Source organism: Centropristis striata, chromosome 2, assembly GCF_030273125.1.
Source record: "Centropristis striata isolate RG_2023a ecotype Rhode Island chromosome 2, C.striata_1.0, whole genome shotgun sequence".
Lineage (NCBI taxonomy): Eukaryota > Metazoa > Chordata > Actinopteri > Perciformes > Serranidae > Centropristis > Centropristis striata.
The window spans coordinates 44,600,326-44,612,375 of NC_081518.1; the positions used below are offsets into that span (position 1 = coordinate 44,600,326).

Genomic DNA, 12,050 nt, shown 5'->3' on the forward strand with positions numbered 1-12,050 from the left:
TGAATTCTGCACAGTGAAAGAGCCAGAACAGCCTGAATCCAACAACTTCTGCCACAGGTTTATGTTTTTTGATACTTTCGTCATCATTACTCTCAAACCAGTAATGATTTCCCCCTTGCCCCATAGCAACATTCCACCAATATGTTCTGTTCAAAAGAACAATATGGCAATAACCATAAACCAAGATGGCTACGGCCAAAGTGCTGCACTCAAGACTTCAAAGCCAACGGGTGACGTCACAGCGACTTTATCAACTATTTTTATACCGTCTATAGTCCCAAAAGATGTACAGCATTAGAGCGTGTAACCCTCGGGCAGGGTGCATGACTCTCATGAGGTAAAAATCCTTAGAAGCGTAGCAAATAAACTTCTATCAGACAGCACCTCTCTCTGGTTCCATGGGGATGCAGAAACTCAAGGCATCGGCCTCCCAGCGGCTGGAGGATTGAGGGTTTGCAGTCAGCAGCAGAGGCAAGAAAGCCCTGACTGTCAGTAAGAACCTGGTCTCACAGGAATCCGTGAAATAGCCACGGATTAGCTTAACTCAAAATCTGTGGAATAGCCACGGAATCACTCAAATTTCCGTGAAACTGACACGGATTTGGCTACAATGCAAGTTAATGACAGTCATATCCCGTGGCTATTCCATGGATATTTGTTCCTATTGGTTTGTTCCAAGTCACGTGACTTTTAAGGTCCCGGCGGTCAGAACAAAAAACATGGCGGACAGTTCTCTCATTTTTAGTGAAAAAATAAATATTTTGACTTAGTTTCTGCATAAAAATGGATTTTGATCACATTTCTAGCGAGAAATATATGTTTTCTTTTCTAAATATTCACTCAGTGAATGTACATAATCACTTTGTATGTTGGAATAGCCACGGGATATGACTGTCATTAACTTGCATTGTAGCGAAATCCGTGTCAGTTTCACGGAAATTTGAGTGATTCCGTGGCTATTCCACGGATTTTGAGTTAAGCAAATCCGTGGCTATATGATGGAGTTTTGAACTAGGAGGTCCTGGTGGAGATCAAATGGCCTCTTGTAAGTCTTGCCAGGACCTGATCAGAAGACAGAGGTACAGTTTTAAGATGGTGAAGAAGACGCTCCATTGCAGCCAAATGATCCTCGGAGCTTCCACATGGATGATGCTTGGCATGTTGGGCTGAGAGGCTGTAAGCTGCTCATCCGACTCCATACAATGACAAATGACTGGAACCACATACAAACTTGTTGACATGACTAATTCCGTCCAATTACAGTGTATTACTCTAAATCACAAAGTTAATCCACGGAGCTCACACTGTAAAAAAAAAATCTGTTTAATTTACGGTAAAATACCGGCAGCTGTGGTTGCCAGAACATCACCGTAAAAAATGCAGTGAGCGTATGTAAATGTAAATATCAGCAAAAACTGTAATTTATACAGAATATTCCCATTACTTTTAGGATAATTGTGTCATCATGGTATTTCTCCATTAACTTTACATGGAAATTTTATATTTTTACAGCAAAACTGTGTGTTTTCTACAGTTTATGGTGGTAGAATTTAAAGTTTTATACTATTCTTTGATTTACAGTAATTAAAAGTATCTACTATGGTGATGTACAATGTTTAATTTTACGACTTATTTTTGATGCAATTTGACAGTTTTTTACTGTTATTTCCACAAACATTTTTTACAGTGCACACTGTATTGGTTTGAAAAAATATTCAAACAAGAAATATCTTGTGAAACTTCAAAGGTTTGTAAGATGGAACTATTTACTCTTTTAGGTGAAGTAAAAGGTTACATTTGGTTTGTAAAAAATAACTATTTAAAAAAAGATAATGTCTTGTCACAGTGAGTTGAGTGGTGGATTTCTTATTCATTTTCTCCATCAGATGACATCAGCGCAGAGGTCATGCAGGGCTGCACAAATTTCTTTTTTCAATTTTAGAGTTGAGGGAATTATTTTGCCATTTTTTGCCAGCATACGACCTGCTCAGCATGGAGCGCTACATTGGTGATCTGCCCTGGTTGAGTTCAGAGAGTTCAGAGAGCATTCCTTCTCTTTGTGAATGCTGGAATGACAAATTTCACCTTCCTTTCAGTCGCCGATGACTTCATCACCTGGACGGAGGTGCTGCAGGAACCAGAAACTTGCAGTTAGAATTTAGCAACACACTTTGGTGAGGTGAACAGGATCAGTCCACATGCTGCAGCTGAGACATGGTGAAAGAGTTTTTTAGGTTCTGCCATCATAAGAATGAATAATAAAACACTGAGAGGGAGAGATGGATTAAGAATTAGATAATATACACACAATTTTGTGGCGTCAGGATGAAAGTCAATCCCCATATCTGAGAGTTTCTATACTTTTGACTGACAGATTTAGCTAGCTAAATGCTAATGTCAGTAAAGAAATGGTGTTAGCTATTGAGTCTGTAAAGCTAAGGCTCATAATTTCTTGTCCCATCCTAATTATGAAATATATAGGGTGGCATAAATGCAAAATCCACTGTATTTAGTTAATGTGACAGCATTCACTCACTCTTAGTTTTAGTCCATAAATTAACTCCAGATTACTGACGATAGACATCAGGTACAAAGTCTAACTGCAGTAAATATGCAAAGGACAAAATTGAGGAAAAATACTTTAACGTTTTTTAAAATGTTTTCTAACTCGTAAGTGATACGACACTTATTTCTACATGTATTGATGATGTCATTTTTATGCTCAAAAATCATGATGATTTATTTAACTTTTGACCCCAAGAAGTTTTGTATTGCTGTAAAAGGTTTGAATAGTAACAAACAGAGTGTGGTAACTACAATTTCTATTATTCTTGTCTTCACCATTCAACACGATGAAGAAATACAAGGCTACACTGTATCACAGTATTATTTCTCTGAAATAAAGCAAAATTGAAATCTAAAACTTTGTCACAAGATAAAACAGACGTCAAGGATTTCATATTTAGTTATAACAAAATCAATTTCAACCAAAACTGTAGTTCCTGAAGTTAGGCTTGGTAGGGCAAACCTCTCAGCTGGCAGTACGGGAAAAAATGAGATGATGTACTCTTATTGTTGTGAAAAAAATAAGGTAAATAGGAGCCCAACAGTGGAATTAAAGAAGTGACTTTCTGCTAACAATAACGTGCTGCATCTAATCTGATAGATCAGTAAAACCATCTTTTGACTCTACAGGCGTCAGTGGTGACGCATGTCAATGTGTCCGAAATCTCAATTAACTGCTCAATAAAGAGCGAACTATCATGTAGGACAGGGGTGTCAAACTCTGGCCCGCGGGCCAAATTTGGCCCACAGTGTATTTTTATTTGGCCCGCGAGGCAATACCAAATTATTATCTTATTATTGTACTATAAAAGCTGACCCGCCGGTATTATACGGCGCATTTACCGCTAATACTACAAATCCCACAATGCCCTACTGTTGTTTTGGCGCGTCAATCAGGACAGGACCCAGAAACGCTCCTCGGTGACAGTCGTCATAGCAACCTCAAGCTAGAGCTGTCTCCCAGCTACCCCTTCCCAAAAATGGCGAAAAGAAAGGCAGAATTTATTAACCTGTTGAAAAAGTTTATTTTGATATTTAAATATCAGTTAAATCAGAAGGATGCAAATAGAAAAGAGGCATTCGATTTTTATTTAATTTTTATTTAATAAATTAATGACATTGATGTGTTTTTTATTTGAAATTTGATTTTGCATGTCTGCAGTATTTAGTTATATATTGTATGTTTATAAGCGTTGCTGGTTCCATATTTAATGTTAAAGCAAAACATGTTTTTGTATATATTAAAAGGTTTTTTGTTCAAATTTGTTTATTTGTTTGGCCCATTGTGTATTTGAGTTTGACACCACTGATGTAGGAACTATGTAGGAGAATGTTGTTGTGACCAACTTTTCAAGTGAAGTTCCTCTACTGTTACCTCCAGTATAATAGTATAAGTATAATAGTTTTATTGACTTCATTGTCAACATGTTTCACCTCTTCACCCTCTGTTTCTTTTCTTACTTTTCGCATTCAATCAGAGCTTATAACCACAGAAGAATAACACTCACCGTTAAATTGAGAGCTTTCTTTCCACATCTCAAGACTGAAGATAGATTTCTCCATGCCAACCACTTATACTTTTGTTAAGAACATAATATGTTAATTGCAATAATGGCCAGAGCAAATAATACTCAGGAGGAGACAGAGTTATAAAAGATGTTTTCAACATATGTCTTTCTCTGTTATATATATATAAAATATAGCCTTGTCCTCATTTTCAAAGTAAATCTGTTAACAAAAGTAACTGCTGTGTTCATGTGATGTTGAAGGTCTATTGGCGAATGGGAACAATTTGGCATTTATACAAGAATGAAAAATAGACAAAAAATGTTTTGAAGAGCTCAATTCCCTCATGAGAGTACTGTACTATGTAAATAAATTACTGTTTTATAAGATTTTGTACCAAATTATTCCTTAATATTGGTTCATGTGGGCAAACATCTACACAAAGAAACACAGAAGTACTGAGGTGATCATCCTGCACACAAATTAAGCATACACATAATTAAAACATTTATTGCAGTAGCTGTATAACTGTAGAGTAGTAACAAGGATTAACTGTTTCAGTATCTGTGATGTCAAACACCCTCACAACTGACAAACATACTGCGATAAGCAAATCACTCCATCCCACTTAACTTCTTTATATTGTGACATAAATATGAAAGTGCTTTACAAACTGAATGTCTCCTTAATGCACAAATCAACTCTATTACAACAAAATAAAATGACACAAAAATGATCAAGCTAATTTTTAAAAGCTATATCTTTTAGCATGCTATTCCATTGTGTAATTTGCCTTCCATGCTGTGGAATAAAACAAACTTTTTCAGACAGTGGAATGACAGATGATCTTTCATGGTCGACCCATTATCTGCACATGCCTTGGTGTTTTTTTTTCGAGTACCGACAACTTGATTCTGTACTTTAATACCTGTATGATTATGTCTCTAAATTTGGCAAACATTCAATGCATAAGGCATTTGATTATCAGACAGGATAGTCTTTGTAGCCAACATGTTCTCGTCATTAAAATAAGCACAATTCAGTGTTTGAAGAAACATCATGAAGGCACAGTGATTAAAGTGTTATCTTAACCTGTGTTTTTCTTATGTATGGAAAATAATAGTCTGTGTGGAAATAATATATTTACACATGTCAATAAACTGCAGGTACTACTGAGGGATTGCACTCAGTTAAATCACAATTTGAATAAAATCTATACAGTAATAAGATCAACGTTAGATAAAACATTTAGCCATTTACAAATATATTGCTATTTAATTGTACTGAACACTTTCAAAATCAGTTTATAGAGGAGAGCTTTCAGAGCTTTTTCGTTTTTATAATGCACATATTGAGCACTTGACATCCTTCATACAAAATGTTTTCTAAAAAAAGGTTTGCCTGTGGTTTTGCAGTACTTGAAGGAAATAATTATGAAATATGGGCAACATTGAGTATATTACGGAATGGAAATTTGTTTCAAAATCAACTATAGGGTTTTTAAAGAATCAAGTAAATGTTTTCTTGTTGTACATTATGCCACATTATAAGTCTTTGTCCAGCTGGAATCCCAAATCCCGATGACAAGCCATTATGACGACAACAGCCAAGAACTGTCCTATTCACTGTGGTTATTACGGGTACATGATAGTGGTTAATAAGTCTTATTTACAAACACACAGACAATGACAGAATAAACAAGTGTCCACTAACAGTGTTATTAGAACAACACTTTCTGAAATGTAATTCCATTTTCTTTGATTGTGTTGATTAATATAGTCCTGAACAACTCAATAACAACCACACCACAAATATTTGTATATACTGGTCAGCCATGGTAGTTTCTTTTTTTTTTCTTGTCATTTTTTTTTTTTTTACTCCATTATACGCTTGTCCTTCCTCCACTTGTCCAAATCACACATGAAGTGGACAGAAAATGTTACGTTGAAGAAATCCATGGAGGTTCATTTAAAAAAAGAAAAAAAAAAAGTAAAAGCGGTTCCCTCTAGAGCCAGAGTAAAGTCGAGTTGTAGAGAACACTGCATAAGCACTATAGTTTTGTGGCCTACATAGTACATGTGGCTATCACACTGCAGAAGCATCAACTTAAGTGGGAAGAGATGAAACAAGAAAGAAAGTAATAAAACAGGACAGGAGCTCATTGGACGTCAACAGCGTAGAACAAAGTCCGTCTTATAGCTGCTGGTCCTTGGGGCTGTCGGGACACGAGGCTGGCTGGCAGGACTTCAGACTCACCAGAGGGATATCAGCCATGCCACTGCTGCTGAACTGTCCCTCTCCGCTCCCAAACTGCTTCCTGTCACCAAAATGCTCTGACCGCCCACCATCATTTTTCCAGGTTCTGGTCAGAGTATGTCCATTGAGAAGTTTTTCCTTGGGACCCCACTCCCTCTGAGAGCCGAAGCTTGAGACGGGGGACTTGGGCTGCTGGTACGATCCTAACGTCGGGGGCATCCAGCAGTTGTCTGAGTGTCCCAGGACGAGGCATTCCTGTGTGCACATCTCTGTGGCTTCCACTAGACCACGAGGTCCCAGGGGGCCATCTGAAGAAGAAGAAGAAGAAGAAAAAAAAAGAAAACATGTTGAATATATAGTGAGATCAGCAATAATACCTGCATCACCACCTGTATTTTCCTTAGTACATAGAAAAGGACTGAAACAGATACACTGCAAAAAAAGAAAAGTTGGGTGAACTCAAAATTTCAAGGCAACAAACTTCCATAAAATTTTAAGTTGGACAATTAAACTAAATATTTTAAGTTTTGTTTTTGAGTTTGCTCAACTCTGAATTTCTCTGGCACGATTGTAACGCCGCTATGAAATGTCAGCTAACGTTGTGACCACAATTTTGAGTTAGCATTGATACGCATTGATTTTTTGGATTTGATTTTCTTCTTCTGCGAATGAAACAAACTTTAAAGTCAGTAATGACTAGCAACACTGCTCCAAGTATTTCTGGATTTTTTTGTCTCTTGTAGCTGTAACAAGCAGCGCCGCTAGCATCAGTTAGCCGTTAGCATCAGTTAGCCACTAGCTTTCGCTAATGACCAAATTTCACAACAAAGAAATAAGAGTCAGCAGAACTATTGTCCCTTGTTGTGAACCCCAACTTAAAGATATAAGTAACAACAACTCACCAACTTGTTTTTGAGCAGACAACTGGCTTCCTTTGTTGTGCTAACTTACATTATTGCCCTAAATGTCAATAATTTATATTTTCAAGTTTTACCAAATTAAATCACTGTTTTTGGCCAAAAAATACAAGTTGGCTTTTTTGCAGTGTAATCACACTCGGGTGTTTTCTAGCATAATTCTACATAAAGAATTCACAAAAGAATTATATCTCAGTCTACCAAGCAGTATCATTGTCAGTACTTGTTGAATACATTTGAGTTGATATATATTTTTAAAAAAATGACAGACTAAGCCAAAAAGCCTGAATCAATGACAGTGGAACAATAAAACCCACAGTTGATGACATCTGCCAACACATTGTTTCCCCCAAATTTAAAATAAACAATCATGTCTTAGAAACTAATTTTAAATTTGAAATAAAGCATTTGAAACAATTTATATTTCATTTTTTGATCTGATAGTTCTGATAGAACTCAGTTAAGGTTAGGAGTTACTTTGCCACAACTAGTACATAAGAATTGGCATCAAAATATACTTGAAGTACCAGAAGTAAAAGCAGACTATTCATTATGCAGAATGGACCATTTCAAAAATACACAGTTGCCCATAAAGTTGGAATAAAATATATATATTTTTTTACCTCTTTCCAATAAATGATTGTGACGATGTGATTAATTCTTGTCAGATATCTTGTCAAAACTTATCACAATGAGAATGAAACCATAATTAACAGAGGATTGTGTCTGAAAACAAAATGATTCCAACTCTATGGCCGTCCGTGGTAAATCTGCTCATTAATGCAAATATCTAATCAGCCAATACTGCATTGAAATATAGCATGCATGCATAGATTGTCAAGAGGTTCAGTTTTTGTTCGGAGTAAAAATGGGGAAGAAATGTGACTTTGCCGGTAGAATGATTGTTGGGGCTTGATGGGTGCTGTGAGGAGCTTCTGGGATTGTCATGCACCACAGTCTCTAAAGTTTACAGAAATTGGTTTGAAAAACAACATCTTGTGAGCGGCAGGTCTGGTAGCAACATCTTGTTAATGAGAGGTCAGAGGAGAATGGCCACACTGGTTAAAGCAGACAGGAAGGCAACAGGAACTCAAATCAGCAGACTTTACAACAGAGCTATGCAGAGCAGCATGAGGAGCTCTCTGTCAGCTACGAACAGGAAACCAGGCCACATGAGGTCCAGACTGACCAGAACTGGACAGGAGAAGATTTTAAACACGCTGTGGTAAGTTCAAAATTTGGTTTAAACCAAATGAATTAACCGATTGGCATCCATCCTGCCTTTTGTCAAAGGTTTATGCTGGCAGTAGTTCACTGTAAAAAACGGATAATAGCCACGGATTTCGCTTAACTCAAAATCCGTGGAATAGCCACGGAATCGCTCAAATTTCCGTGAAACTGACACGGATTTCGCTACAATGCAAGTTAATGACAGTCATATCCCGTGGCTATTGGTTTGTTCCAAGTCACGTGACTTTCAAGGTTCCGGCGGTCAGAACAAAAAACATGGCGGACAGTTCTCTCATTTTTAGTGAAAAATCAATATTTTGACTTAGTTTCTGCATAAAAATGGATTTTGATCACATTTCTAGCGAGAAATATATGTTTTATTTTCTAAATATTCACTCAGTGAATGTACATAATCACTTTGTATGTTGGAATAGCCACGGGATATGACTGGCATTAACTTGCATTGTAGCCAAATCCGTGTCAGTTTCACGGAAATTTGAGCGAATCCATGGCTATTCCACGGATTTTGAGTTAAGCGAAATCCGTGGCTATTTCACGGATTTCTGTGAGACCAGGTTGAACAATAGCTACACTGTAAAACTTTTTATTGTAAAATTACAGTAAATTACTGGCAGCAGTTTCGCCAGTAAGTTACTGTAAAATTTACAGTACCTCTACTGTATTATAGAAATACAGGTCCGTTTACTGACAAACTGTCTCGTAATGAAGGAAAAAAAAATGTTTGAATGTTTAACTCTAAATTATAACTAATCCATTTAAACTCTATATTAGGGTTACTGAAAAAACAACACATTGTGATTATTTCAGCCGAGACGAAAAATAAATTAAATAAAACTTTTCTTCTTTTCGAAAATAACAGCTCTATTTCCCGACAAGCTCAGCTGAAAACAGTCAATTCCAGGGGAAAAAATGTGATTTTGATCGTTGGAATGCCTGAGCAATCATGATAACTCCCACAATGCATTGTTTTCACAGGAAGATACTGTTAGAATTTGACTGTAAATTTACAGCACAGTCTTACAGTGTACTCAATAAAATTTAGGCAACAGATTGCACGCAATATTATTAATTAAATCTAACTATGTTACAAGTTGAGTTAATAACTTAACAGGAATGCCTGTCAATTAAAAACGGACTAATTCTATTGTGTTGGATTAATTCAAAATTCTCTTGATTTAGAATTACATACACATAAAGATTATATTTAATGTGATCAAAATAAGTAGATTCTATGTCAAACATTTTTATATAAAAGTTACTAAAAAAACTGCCTCTAAATCAAGGACGCATTTATATTTAATACAATTTATCAAATATATTAAGTACAATGAAATGACTACAGAATAACTTATTACAGTGTGGTGGTAATATTTGTTTGGCCACTTAATACCAATGGAGCACTGTTTAAATGCCTTCCTGTTGCTAGCACAGTCTACTTATAGTCAGGCGGCTTAGGACCAGATTTAAGAATAATGGGGACACGCTGGACAAAAGCACCAACATTTTTCCACATGCTCTCTATCACCATAGGTTCAAATTTTTGGTAGGAGCCACTTCATCAAGATTGTGGATCGGAGATGGCAGCCATATAAAGTCTATGAGAACCAATATATCTTCCAAGCCACTTCAAAGGTCAATCTTGGTGTCAAAATATGCATTTTCTGGGTCAAGGAATCATTTAAAGATATTGAGAATATCACTAGATAATTATTTGATCAAATAGATATGTTCATTTTCACCCTCATGTCAGATCTCTAGTGATATTCTCAATATCTTTAAATGATTCCTTGACACAGAAAATGTATCTTTTGACACCAAGATTGACCTTTTAATTGGCTTGGAAGATATAGAGTTTCTCATAGACTTTATATGGCTGCCATCTCGGATCCACAATCTTGATGAAGTGGCTCCTACCAAAAATTGAAACCTATGGTGATAGAGAGCATGTGGAAAAAATGTGGTGCTTTTGTCCGATGTGTCCCCTTTATTTGGCTAAGCCGCCTGACTATTATCTTCTGATAGCTACTTTGATCAGTATACTGTATTACACCGTGGCCCAAAGCACACACCACCTCAGGCTGGATCCTCCAACATGACAATGAGTTAAGTGTCCTCCAATGGCCTCATCCCAATCCATAAGGCACCTTTGGGATTTGGTAGAATAGGATGAATGTGCAGCCGATGAATCTGCATCAACAATGCCATGTCATGTGAACAAGAATGAGAATCTCTTAAGAATGTTCCCAGCACCTTGTTCAATCAATACTGTGAAAAGTTCAGGCTGTTATTGATGCCGAAATGTAGCCACACACAGAGCTCACCACGGAGGCCCTGGTTCTGTGTTAAAGTCACAAATACGCCCAAATATTCACCCCAACCATCTGCGTCTTCTTCTTGGTACACTCAAAAAAATAACTTGTTCCCAGAACGAAATAAAATTATGGAAATAATTTCCACCTAAATAAAATGCTTTAATTTAGCGAGAAACAGTTTTATTGAGTGAACAAAATGTAAATATGTTGGGTCAACATGATGTATTTGTGTTACTGTTAATTAATTACCAGGTAACTAGATTTAACTAGATTTGTAAGGGTAATTGTAACATACTAACGTGATTTTCTTGGGCCATTTCAACTTGTATGATATTATTAAGAGTAACTTTATTTAATAGGGTAGTTACAACTACTTTAGTACATGAATTAATTGTGCTGAGCCAACAAAACAAAGGTAGGTTGAAGTGGTTTAGCCTAAAAGATTACCTTTATTATATAAAAATGAACATAATAGTAATTATTCAGGAAATAAATCATTTTTAAACAGAGTATTACATTCAGCAATTTAATTAGGTTGTTTTAACATAAAGTATTCTAGTAAATTTTAAAGTGTTGCATTTTATGTTAAAACTACATGTTTTAAAACTGTTCAACCACAAAACATCATTTTATTTAGTAGAAGCCTAGAAGACCCTCGTTCTGTGTCAGAGTCACAATTACGCCCAAATATTCCCCCCAACCATCTGCGTCTTGTTCTTGGTACTAAAAAGTAGCACAAAGGAAACCTTTGCTGGTGAACACAATTAACGCAACAGTGTTCTTTCCTTGGTCGTGTATGAATATAATTTCTGAGAGACAAATGAAAGCACCCGTCGTCAGTCTTGTTGTGTCTAGATTTGGCAACATTTCAAATCCCTTTTGATTAAGTTCAATCTAGCTGGCTGTGTTTCTGCTCATTGAGACTCTCCAGCTCACATATGAGGTGCAGGTCATGTGAGTTCAGAGAGCTGGATTCAGTGAACCAACCAACAGTCTGAAAAATGAATGAGCCATGCTTTTGGGAGATGGAGAGCATGGGGGGGCTATAGATCTTAGGAGGATGAAAGGATGACTGCGTTTCTTTGAGCACCGTCATTGGAATCCATAGAGACATTTACAGTGCCTTCATAATCCACTGTACATAGACTGATGTACATCCTTACAAGAGATGATAAGCTGCAGTGATGTTTCTGATATTCACTCAGTAATTAGGCAAACCAAACAAGCCAACTCTCTTTACATC

The 12,050-nt window shown here is 36.5% G+C and overlaps 1 protein-coding gene across 2 annotated transcripts in view; it reads right to left on the bottom strand.

Annotated features, from left to right (window-relative positions):
• Positions 1-4,565: 4,565 nt before the first annotated feature.
• The window catches only part of LOC131986864 (protocadherin-9), a 245,107-nt gene continuing 237,622 nt past the window's right edge, over positions 4,566-12,050 (bottom strand). For both annotated transcript variants that reach the window (XM_059352012.1, XM_059352004.1), the window contains exon 5: positions 4,566-6,635. In XM_059352012.1, coding sequence (XP_059207995.1) covers positions 6,265-6,635 — 371 coding nt within the window. In that variant the 3' untranslated portion in view covers positions 4,566-6,264. The remainder of the gene's footprint in view (positions 6,636-12,050) is intronic.